General features: G+C 52.9%; 1 protein-coding gene across 3 annotated transcripts; it reads left to right on the top strand.

Moving 5' to 3' along the window:
- Positions 1 to 4,033: 4,033 nt before the first annotated feature.
- Ppm1m (protein phosphatase, Mg2+/Mn2+ dependent 1M) lies at positions 4,034 to 8,226 on the top strand. 3 transcript variants are annotated; one of them, XM_060385371.1, is made up of 10 exons: positions 4,034 to 4,438; positions 5,100 to 5,223; positions 5,465 to 5,620; positions 5,997 to 6,109; positions 6,422 to 6,506; positions 6,584 to 6,702; positions 6,796 to 6,859; positions 6,997 to 7,104; positions 7,210 to 7,358; positions 7,685 to 8,226. In XM_060385371.1, exons 1-10 carry the CDS (start codon positions 4,221 to 4,223, stop codon positions 7,827 to 7,829), a joined length of 1,281 nt encoding a protein of 426 aa, XP_060241354.1. In that variant the 5' UTR covers positions 4,034 to 4,220; the 3' UTR covers positions 7,830 to 8,226. The 3 variants fall into 3 exon arrangements, with proteins under 3 accessions (XP_060241354.1, XP_021495569.1, XP_021495570.1); XM_021639894.2 differs by having other exon boundaries at positions 4,044 to 4,438; positions 5,366 to 5,620; XM_021639895.2 differs by lacking the exon at positions 4,034 to 4,438 and adding an exon at positions 4,525 to 4,583 and having other exon boundaries at positions 5,366 to 5,620.
- Positions 8,227 to 11,255: the final 3,029 nt, after the last annotated feature.

The following is an 11,255-nucleotide window of genomic DNA, read 5'->3' on the forward strand; positions in this document are numbered from 1 at the left end:
GCCGACAGAGGCGGGCGCTGGTGGCGCGCGTGCGCGCAGCGGCGCCGGGGTCCCGGTCGCCCAGTGTCGCGCCGCGCCTACCTCGATGGCACGGAAGGGGCCTGCGGGTGCCCGAGGGGTGTGTGGGCGGTCGCTGGTAGGCCACAATCCTAGAAGTCTGGAGGCGGACCCTGCGCTTGGGCGTGGGAGGGACTGTGCGCTTGCCCCGGGGTTGGTTTGAGAGTGGGGGCCGATCCCGGCGTACCCCAGTTTGTGACCGTGAGGGGAATGTCAGTGTAGGCGGGCAGGCGCGCGTGTGTGGTCGTGTGTGTGTGTGTGTGTGTGTGTGTGTGTGTGTGTGTGTGTGGTCTTGAACCCCAGGACTTTCCTTTCAGGTTGAAGCCTAGACTTATCCACCAGTGTCAGGTGTCTTTGGTGGCTGGGAGCCCTACGCTGAGAAAGTGAGGGGCCGTGGAAGGAGGTGAATTTTGGATGAAATTCTGTAGGAGAGACGGGGTGACCTAGCAGAGCAGAGGAAAGTTTTCCAAAAAGAAGGTCCATGTCCTAAGTAAAACCCAGTGGTTAAAGGACCGGGCCTCAGCCTGAGAAACTTCCCAGTTCTCAATGAACTTGTCTCCATCCTCAGCAGTTTTTATTTTTTATTGTTTATTTTTTTAAGATTTATTTTATTTTATTACATATATACCATAGGAGGGCGCCAGATCTCATTATAGATGGTTGTGAGCCACCGTGTGGGTGCTGGGAATTGAACTCAGGACCACTGAAAGAGCAGCCAGTGCTCTTAACCTCTGAGCCGTCTCTCCAGCCCTCTGAGCAGTTTTTAAATAAAAGTTTTTACATAAAAAAATAAAAAAAACCTCAAATTAGATAAATTAATAGTCTGGAGAGACGGGTCAATCAATAAAGTGCTGTGCAGACATATAATTTCAGATTGCCAGCATCAGAGTGAAAAACCTTGGCTTTACCCGCTGGCCTGGCAGGGAGACTTTGGGGATGTGGGGAGAGGGCCTTGAGGAGACAGGGTAATACCTGGCGCTCATTTGCCTGCCGGCCCAGCCAAACGGGGAGCTCCAGATTTAGTGCGAGAATCTTAAAAATTAAGATGGAGGGCAGTAGAAGAAGCTGGCTTACGAGCGCCTCTGGTTTCCACACTGCACCTGAACACACACACACACACACACGTGTGCACAGCAGATGTGTATTCCACACACAGACAAAATAAATGACACGTCTGTGGGAGGACACCATCCTGGGGCTGGAGACGCTCAGCTGACAGAGTGCTCGCCTAATGTGCAGGACATGCATGACGTCCTAGTGTAAGACCTGGGGTCTCACAGCTCAGGAGTTCAAGATCGCCCCCTTCCCAGAAACTCCCCCAGACCAAGACTCGTTGCAAAAGCAAGAGGTTTAATTTAACCATTGCGCAATGGGGTCACCCCTGCCGGTCAGCAAAGAGTGGCACCGGGAGACAAAGGCCTCTAGGTTTTTCAAAGAAAAATTACGGGAAATTTGAAGTTGCAGTTTTGGCAATTTAGGATTGGATGAGGAAGCTATAAAGTAAGATAATTGGTTAGTCTTAGGTGCTCAAGCTTGGCCAGTCCTGCCAAGTGTGGATGCAGCTGCAATTAAAGGTGGGGGTGGTTCCTTGAAGCTTAGGGCTGCGGGCTCTTGGCTGGAGGTCAAAAGCTACTCAGAAGTCTGGGTTGGTTGCTAAGAAACACTATCTCAAAGACAAGGGTCTGGTCCTTTTTGCTGAGTGAAGGTCATTGCTTACTTGCCTTTTTTTTTTTTCTATCTGTCCTCACAGATAGGGTCACATTTTTTTATTCTCTGGAAAGGTACTAAGAGGCTTTAGCTTAACCTGAATTAGCTTAACCTGAACCTAAAACTCAAAACTATAGGCTTTAGAAGACATACAGGTTACAAAGTTAGCCTAACCCTTCCACTAGGTTTCCCCAGCACTACACAAACCAGGTATGGTGGCCAACACCTGTAATCCCAGCACTAGGGGCACAAAGGCAGGTGGCTCTCTGGATTCAGGGCCATCCTGGTCCACCTCGTTAGAGTGCCTCATAAATAAATAAATAGAAAGAAAGGAAAAAAACAAAAAACGTTCAAGATTAGCCCGAGCTACCTGGCCAGCTGGGGCTACATGGGACAGTGTCAACAAACAAGAAAAAAGTTTAGAAAAACAACAACAACAACAAACCAACTGGGGGCGGAGCTGGAGGGATGGCTCAGGGTTTGAGAGCACTGGCTGCTCCTCTAGACTAGGATTCAATTCCCAGCATTAGCTCCAGGGGATCTGTATATGCGTACAGGCAAAATATCCATACATAAATAAACCTAAAAAAAAAAAAAAAGTCAGTGGCTGGGTAGAGAACTGGACGAAGGAAACAGGCCACCCACAAAAGAAAGACACAGTCCCACAAGTCTATAAAGAGCTGCTTCCCCTGTCGGTGACGGCTAAATAAGACGAGTTAAAACTGAACTGTGTTTGGTATTTTAGTTACCTGCAGGCAAAACCTTTTAAAACTGTGATAAGAATTGTAGCTGTCAAGGATGCGTAGATAGGTTAGGTAAAGCGCTGTGATGAATGATCTTGATTGTGAAACTAATTATCTAGGAGCGGAAGCTTCGAGCTAGTCCTTGAGGGGCATTTCCAGAGAAGTTTAAGGAGGAGAGAAAACCCGCCCTTGAATGGGGGCAGCACCATCCGGCTGCAGACACAGTGTGACCAGCGGCCTCCCTGGCCTCCCTGGCCTCCCGTTCCTGATTGCCTGATTGGCTTCCGTTGTGCTGGACTAAACAAGCTCTTCCCCCCCCCCCCCGCAGTTGCTTTTTGTAGATACTTTGTTACAAGGACTAAAGTAACTAAGGCGAACAGTATGTTCAAGATCGTCGTCTGTATCCCTCTCTGTTGTTGGAAGCGGCATGGAGGGAAGGGAGGTGTCTGGCTGTCACTTTCTCAGACTTCCTTTGACTCAGACCTGGGCCAGGCACCACCTACGGGAACCACTGTCCCCCGTAGAGACTCCGCATTCTCTCTGCTCCCATGCCCAGGGTGTGACTGGGTGGGCTCAGTAGGGTTGGCCCCCTGACCCTCGGTTACTGTGGTACAGCTGTTTTCTAAGCTGTTTTCTTCCTCCTTGGGCAGGAGCGGCTAGCTGAGCGGGAAGTGAGGCCTGCTGAGCACTGGCCTGCGCTTAGGAGCAGAGGCAAAGGTAGGAATGCTTCGCCCAACCTTGGGCCTTAAAGGTTTTGAATTGAAAAGAGGAAGAGAAATCCCTTGAGGGTGGTCTGATTCAGCTACCCTGTCATACTGGAAACCCTGGGCATCAAACACTTCCCCTCTGTGGGCCAGAGTCCTCTCTGATGAAATGGAAATTGCAGCCTTGCAAAGGGGCACCTGGTCTGCGGCTAGCCTCCAACAGGGACGGCTACCTAGGGGTTAAGAGACATTCGGAGCCAGAGTGATGGCGCTTGCCTGTAGTCGTAGTACATGGAAGGCAGGGGCAGAAGGAGTGCCTGGAGTTTGAGGCCAGCCTGGGTTACACGGTGAGCGAGCGCCTGTCTCAAAACAACAGAAGTCAGTGAAATTCTTACACTTCCAAGTTCGCGCCTTTGCCCAGCTGGAGAAAGGAACTACGCTCCCCTTCAAAGTCCCACAGGTTCCTCTTGGCCATCGCTTACACCCACACTCCTGGGAGGATCTTGTGCTGCCCAGAGAAGCCATCTTAACTGGAGGGCAGCCATTTGGGAGCGGGCCTCTGAGGATGGGGAGGACCAGGGTGAACAGAACTCTGGAGCACGCTGAGCACACTCTTACTCAACATGTCGGTCTCACACCTCCAAAGGACACACTGTCCCCATCCTCCTCCCCTTGCACAAGGCTGAGGCTCTGCGTGGCACCCGTGGGTGGCTGACTCCCCACGGTCCCCTCTCAGAAGACCAAGTCCCACAGGTGCGGGTGAGCCTGCGCGCCTGCGCAGTGCTACCCTCACGCAGGCGGGCCTCACCTCGCTAGGCCTCAGTTTTCCTGCCCATTAAGTGGGAAGGACTGCGTTCTCCTACGGGCTCGGTTCACTGGCCGTACACCCTGGGGCGGGAGGGGGCGTGGCCTCCCGGCCCAGGCTCCACCCCCAGGCCCGCTTCCTCTCTGAGGCGGGAGGGGGACCCTGTCGTCCCGCTGTGCGCGGGCAGCCCCCGGCCGCCGCGCAATGTCCGCCGGCTGGTTCCGGCGCCACTTCCTATCGGGGGGTCCACTTCCAGAGCCGCGGCCACCTCGGCCGCGCTCCAGCCCGGTGCCCTATCACCGGCCCCGCTTCCTGCGAGGCTCCAGCCCCGGCGCCACCGACGCCTCCCGCCGCCCGGATGCCCGGCCGGTGCGCAGCCCAGCGCGGGGCCGCACGCTGCCTTGGAACGCAGGCTACGCCGAGTGAGTGTCCCTGCCCCCGCGGCCCCTCCCGACCCCTTCCTTCCCTGGGCCCGTCTGGTTGTGTGCTAGAAAACTGGCCTTTGGAGATGTACGTCTCACCACCTCGCACCTCACTCTGGGTTTGGCCTATGCTGTGTGGGATAGGGTTTGGGATTGAGGTGAGACCTCGCAAACCCTGGGCCAGCCCAGGGACTCCGAAGGGGCTGGGCTCTGGTTTTGACCCTCGTGACAAAGCCAGTGAACGGTTAGAAAACTTAGGTATCTTTGGGACTTTTAAAGGTGATAATTGGCTGGCAGAGTAAGCCTGAGTTCAGATCTCCTACAACCTTGTAAAAAGCTGGGTCTCGCAGCTGGGGCCTGTAATCCCAGTTCTGGGGAGGCAGATGCGGGAAGACTCCCGGGCTTGTGGGCCAGGCAGTCTGGCTGAGTCAGTGAACCCTGGTTTAGTAAGAGACTGACCTGTCCCAGAAGCTAAGGTGGAAGGCACCTGGCATCCACCCCTGACCAGTGCGCGCGGCGCGCACACACACACACACTTTAAAAAGAAGAAATAAGCTGTCCAGATGTGTCAGGGATAGCACCCAGAAACAGTTGTCCCAAGTGGAGTCTCTGTGCCCGCCATGACATAGATGAGACGTCACTGTTGATTTCATGGACTCAGGATTATCAATGCAGAGAAATCTGAATTCAATGAGGACCAGGCCGCTTGTGGGAAGCTGTGCATCCGGCGATGTGAGTTTGGGATTGAGGAAGATCAAGAGTGGCTGACAGTGTGCCCGGAGGAGGTGAGGACAGCCCAGCCCGAACCCTGCTTTCAGGCCGGGTCCAGGCGACTCCTGCCTTGCTGTCTCATGGCCTAGCTCAGGCTGGGCCAGAGGACAGCTGGGGAGGCTAGGTGGTGCCTGACACAGAGCCCTTCCTGTACAGTTCCTGACGGGTCATTACTGGGCACTGTTTGATGGGCACGGTGGACCTGCCGCAGCCATTTTGGCTGCCAACACCCTGCACTCTTGCCTGCGCCGGCAGTTGGAGGCTGTGGTAGAAGGCGTGATGGCCACTCGCCCCCCCATGAATCTCAGTGGCCGCTGTGTCTGCTCCAGTGACCCCCAGTTTGTGGAGGAAAAGGGCATCCGGGCAGAAGACTTGGTGATTGGGGCCCTGGAGAGCGCCTTCCAGGAATGTGTGAGTGGGGCCTATGGGGAGAAGAGAAATTTTCCCCTAGGGGCTCAAGAAACTGGGGTATAACTGCTCAACATAGTCACCCCATTCCTTGGGCTGTGGGGAGAAGGCTGTGTTGATTCCCTTTGTCCTCCCGTTGATCTAGTTCCTGTTGTGTGCTAATTGCTCACCTGCATGTGCTCTTGGTTCTCGGTGCAGGCACTGTTTCTCTTCCTGTTCTGAATTACACTTCCCTTGTGAAATTATCTTTACACAGGAATTCAGGAGTCAGTGATTAAGACTTGTAGGCCTGCTTGTGGGAATGCAGTTGTAAGGGGGTGGGGACTGGAGATGGTGGCCAGCTCAGGCAGCAAGCTATAATGACCTTGGTTTGCTCCAGGATGATGTGATTGGGAGAGAGCTGGAGGCCTCAGGCCAGGTGGGTGGCTGTACAGCCCTGGTGGCTGTATCCCTGCAAGGAAAGCTGTATGTGGCCAATGCTGGGGATAGCAGGTGAGTGGACGATTGGAGGGTGGTTGGGGTAGCGGGCAGGAGGGTACCAGAGGGAGTTAAAAACAGTAAAAGGAGGGTCAGAAATGAGGACTGGCTGACTGAGATGTGTTTGTACTTGGCATAAGCCAAGTATAAGGTTGGACAGGGATGCCAAAGCAGTCAGGGGCCATGGTGAAGGGCTGTACCTTTACTCTGTAGGTCCTGGAGTCCTGGAGGGGTTTGAGCAAGGCTCCTGGTGGTTGGAGAGAAGGGTGGCCATGGTGAGAATGGAGGTTGCTTCATAGACCTCTTCCCTGCCTCCAACCCGTTCAGGGCCATCTTGGTACGGAGAGATGAGGTACGGCTGCTGAGTTCTGAGTTCACCCCAGAAACAGAGCGGCAGCGGATCCAGCAGCTGGTAGGTGCCCTTGGCAGGGGGACTGCCAACTCCCTGGGTGGAAGAGGGAGCCTGATCAAGTGGCCTCCCTACCCTAGGCCTTCATCTACCCCGAGCTTCTGGCTGGTGAGTTCACCCGACTGGAGTTTCCACGGCGGCTGAAGGGGGATGACTTGGGGCAGAAGGTTTTATTCAGGGACCATCACATGAGTGGCTGGTGAGCTGGTGGGGTGGAGCTGGGTTTCAGGGCGGGAGAGGCTGCAGTAGAGTACAGGCCTTCGGCTGATTCTAAGTCTGCTCCTGCCTGCAGGAGCTACAAACAGGTGGAAAAGTCCGATCTCAAGTACCCACTGATTCATGGACAGGGTAGGCAGGTCAGTGCCCCCCCTCCGAGAATCCCTCTTTAATTGTTCCCCGCTAGGAGCCATTGTTCATGTCCTCCTTTGTGCTCAGCAGAGCCAGGCCCTGGGCATGTGCTAACTCCTATCATCTCACCTCTCCCTCTCCCCAGGCTCGGTTACTGGGAACACTGGCTGTCTCCCGAGGCCTGGGAGACCATCAGCTCACAGTTCTGGACACCAATATACAGCTCAAACCCTTCCTGCTCTCCATCCCACAGGTGACAGAGCAGTGTAGCCCAGCTTCCATCTGCCCAGAAAGTTAGAGAATCAACCTGGCAGGGGCTGGAAGGGAGCACTGGAGGATTCTCAGGCTTAACTTGCAGGTGACTGTGCTGGATATGGACCAGCTGGTACCGCAGGAAGACGACGTGGTTGTCATGGCAACTGATGGGCTCTGGGATGTCCTGTCCAATGAGCAGGTGGCATGGCTTGTGCGGAGCTTCCTCTCTGGGAATGGAGGGGACCCACACAGGTACTGTACCTGAGGGGGGCCTGAGGACCTGGGTTAGTGCCAGCAACAATGGCCAAGTAACTACAGCTTCAAAGACGGTACTAATTCAGAGCAGGTGGCTTCCCAAGGGAGAGGGAATAAGAGCAAAACCAACCAACCAAACAAACAAAAAAAATATGACCCAAGTGCAGTCCGGTATCTAGTTTGGGGCATTTCAGGCTTATTGCTTGTCCTACAGTTGCACTGCATTTAGGGGGGTCTTCCAGGGAGCCGTCGCTGCGCACTGAGCTTTGGAGGACCGGCCTTCAGCTCTGTATCCAAAGTACATATGCAGGTGTTCTTCACAGGTTCTCAGAGCTGGCCAAGGTGCTGATACACAACACACAGGGGAAGGACGATGGTGCCACCGGAGAAGGGCAGGTGTCCTATGATGACGTCTCTGTGTTCGTGATCCCTTTGCACAGCCACGGCCAAGGGGGCAGTGGCCACTGAGGATTCAGATACTGCATTCTAGAGACTCTTCAGGACCAGTACAGTCTGGGCATATGTCCACTGTGGCCAAGAGCGTGCCAAATGCTTTTGCTTTCTGCATCAACTTATTTGCAAGAGAGCAGCGGATGAAGAGTCCAGGTCCCGCCTTCTGCAGTGGTAACATCCCTCTGGCAGAGGCACTTCACAACATGTGGTATCCACACTGACTCCTCAGCAGCCTAAAGGGTTAAGGGCACTAAGAAGCCTTGGGGAGCAAGGCAGCTCATTTGGTTTCAACCCATAAATGTTCAGTCCATGCATTTAACCATCCATCCACACAAGGTGCCTTGCTGGAACCTCTGAGCAGCCTCACATCTGCTTAATCTAAGATTAAAGCTACCTTAACTTTTTTCTTAAAGTTAGAGGTCTTGGTTATGTGGCTCTGGATGTCCTGGAACTTGCTATGTAGACTAGGCTGGCCTCAAACTCGCAGAGATCACCTGCCTTTGCTTCCTGAGAACTGGGATTAAGAGTGTGCCACAACACCTGGCTGGATCAGCCATCTTGAAGACAGCTCCTGAGACCAGTTCAGATCCTACCCTCCTCTGTCTGTGCTTTGAAGGGCACAGGCCACACACAGATAGTTAGGAGAGTTAAAGAGGTGTGTGAGAAGCCTCCAGCATTGGCTGGGATGATGGTCGCTACCTGGAGCCTGGTTGCTTTCCCCAGTCCCAGGCTTGCCCTACACACCAAGGGACCTCGTGCCAAGTACAAACACTGCTCAGCCAGCCAGTTCTCTTGTTTCTAACCTTCTATTTTTAGTTGCCTAGTGTTGTCCCAACCCACTCTGGTCCCTCCTGTCCACTCTACTCTCCCCTGCTACCCTACATTGTCTGGATTGCTCCTTCAGGGACACAGCTGACATCCATTATTAAATATTTGTATGTAAAAGAGCCCTTGTGAATCACGAGTTGCTCACACAGCTTTGGCTGACACTTCTGCCATTTCTGTGGCCTCAGTGGTTTCCTTTTAGTTCTACCATGCAAACGTGCATGTAATCATGACTGTTACCCATGCTCAGGCCCCTCGTTGCCGAGGAATGAAAAGACCTTTCAAACGTGTCAACTCCGGATTGGAGGTAGATGGCAGAAGGGCTGCCTTTTCACTTTTAGAAATTTGCTTTGCAGGAGTTTCACTACCTTGTCAGATCTGAAACTGTACTGTGGCCTCAACCTTGTGATTCTTTGGCTTCTGCCTCCAGAGTGACAGGTTTCTCACCCTGCAGGCCAGGCTGGTCTTAAAGTATCACAGCCTGAGTTGGCATCAGCTTAATAACCTTCCTCCCTCAGCCTAAGTACTGAAGTTACACGTTGGACCGCTACCAGATTCCTGGTGCAGACATGTTAGTAATAAGGGCTTTACATAAGGCTGCTTGATGAACTACTTCAATCTTCCCCTTAACTTGCCTGCTGGGCAGTGGTGGCCCTGGCCTTTAATTCCATTTCATCATCTTAGATTTCATTTCCTATTTGTTATCCAGGAAAGACAGAACACTTTGGGTTTTTCCACTTCCTATGCAACATGTACACAGAAACACACAGAACCCTAGTTGGCCCCTGAAGTCCCAGGCAGGCAGCTGGTAGATGCTAGAGTGCTACTGTATAAGGCTGCTGAGTTTGGTTTCCTCTTTCTTCGGCACGTCCTCCACATCTTCTCTGAGCAAAGTGTAGGCAACATCCTGTGCCTGCCTCTTGCCCGTACCAACTGCTGAGACAGCTAACTCGCCCCCACAGCCTACTGCCTGTTCTTGTTCATACACAACTAGCGAGTGGGCCCACCAGGTCTCTCGACTGCAAGCACGTCAGAAGTAGCCGCAGCAGGCTTTCCTTTTATTATTTTGTGATTTTGGGTGTCCGTGCCATGGGAATACAACTTTCAGCAAGTAGTTTTCTCCTTCCACCATGGGATCTGAGGCCTGAACTCGGGTCGTGATGTGTGTGGGCTCTGCTGGATAAGGTTGAAGCCTGATGTCTCTGGATAGCCATTTATTTGGGCTTGGTCTGTGGCAGACTCCATTTTCTCAGTGGGTTCTAAGTCTCCCCTGATCTGGTTGACCCCTTGTCTTATAAGGAGCATCACATAGCCCTCAGGGCAGATTCCCTCGTAAGGAAACCATTCTAGCAAGCATCTAGGAATTCCTAGAAATCTTCCACCCTGTTAAAGATCCTAGTCCTTAGCAGTGACCTCCCAACTGTCCTTGGGAGATTTCCCCCTCACCCGTAGGATAATGAAGTACTTCCTTCTTAGGATCATGCTACTACATGGAAAATGAGGCACATGCAAATCAAGCATTTATGACCCCCAACCCCAGCAAATCAAACATTCACCCCTGAAACACTCCCACTGCCCAAAGGTTTATAAATCCCTGATTTCAAATAAATGGGGTAATCAGGGTGCATGCTGCTGACTGGCTGCGCGATGCCATCAGCCTTCCCCCATGACCTGAGATTCATCATTCATTCCCTGCCGGCAGCGTGGCCACTGGCCCTGGCCCTGGCCCTAACAGACTTGTGCTGCTTCGGCTGCAAGCATGGGCTTCCGGCAGCACCCTGCCATCCTTAGCACAGCAGCTTAACCAAGAGCTGTAACACTTTGGTACCACCATAGGTTTTGGAAACCCTGAGCTTCCACTGCTACTGTGGATTGCATGCTAAAAGGGCTAAACTGAAACACTGTGGAAAACCCTTTTCACACCCTGGCCTAGCACACATGGGCCTCACCCTGAAGGGCTCTAACTGTCTGAGAGAAATGGAACCCCGGCTTTCCGCCTGGAAGCCGAGCTCCCAATCCCTCCCAATCCCCCAGTCTAACAGAATGACAGTCATGCTTTCGTGGCAAGCACTTTCAGCTGCTGATCCGTCTTGCTGAGCATTCCCACCAAGCTTTGATGGGTCTCTTACTCTTAAGAGTAGTATAAGCAGGAAAAGCTAACATAGTCAACTAAACCCAATCCAGGATATTTTCTTTCAAAGTGGCCAGCCAAGGTTTTCACCTTTTCTGGTTCAGTCAGGGAAGCAGGTCCTAGAGTTCCAACAATTTCCAATGTATCAACTAAGCAGCGGCTCCCCAGGCAACCAGCTAGTTGTACTGCCAGATATAATGCCCACCTTCTATCACACAGGGCCCGGTAGGGTGCAAGTAATTCTAACAAGAGGTTGCCAGTCTGATCAAAGTTTGAGGTAAACAGTGAGGAACACAAGCAGACAGCAGAAGTGCTCCTGGGGAGCTCACCTTTTCTAGTCACTCATTACTAGCACAGCGGTAATTTAACTGGAGTCTGGAGTTAAGGGATTGTTTGTGCCCAGGGGTTTCCTGTTGCCCACAGGCCTGAAGGATGCCCAATGTTTCACACAACATTACAGGCAGCTCCAGATGAGCCAGGAACCC

This window comes from Meriones unguiculatus, chromosome 6 (genome assembly GCF_030254825.1).
Source record: "Meriones unguiculatus strain TT.TT164.6M chromosome 6, Bangor_MerUng_6.1, whole genome shotgun sequence".
Classification (NCBI taxonomy): Eukaryota; Metazoa; Chordata; class Mammalia; order Rodentia; family Muridae; genus Meriones; species Meriones unguiculatus.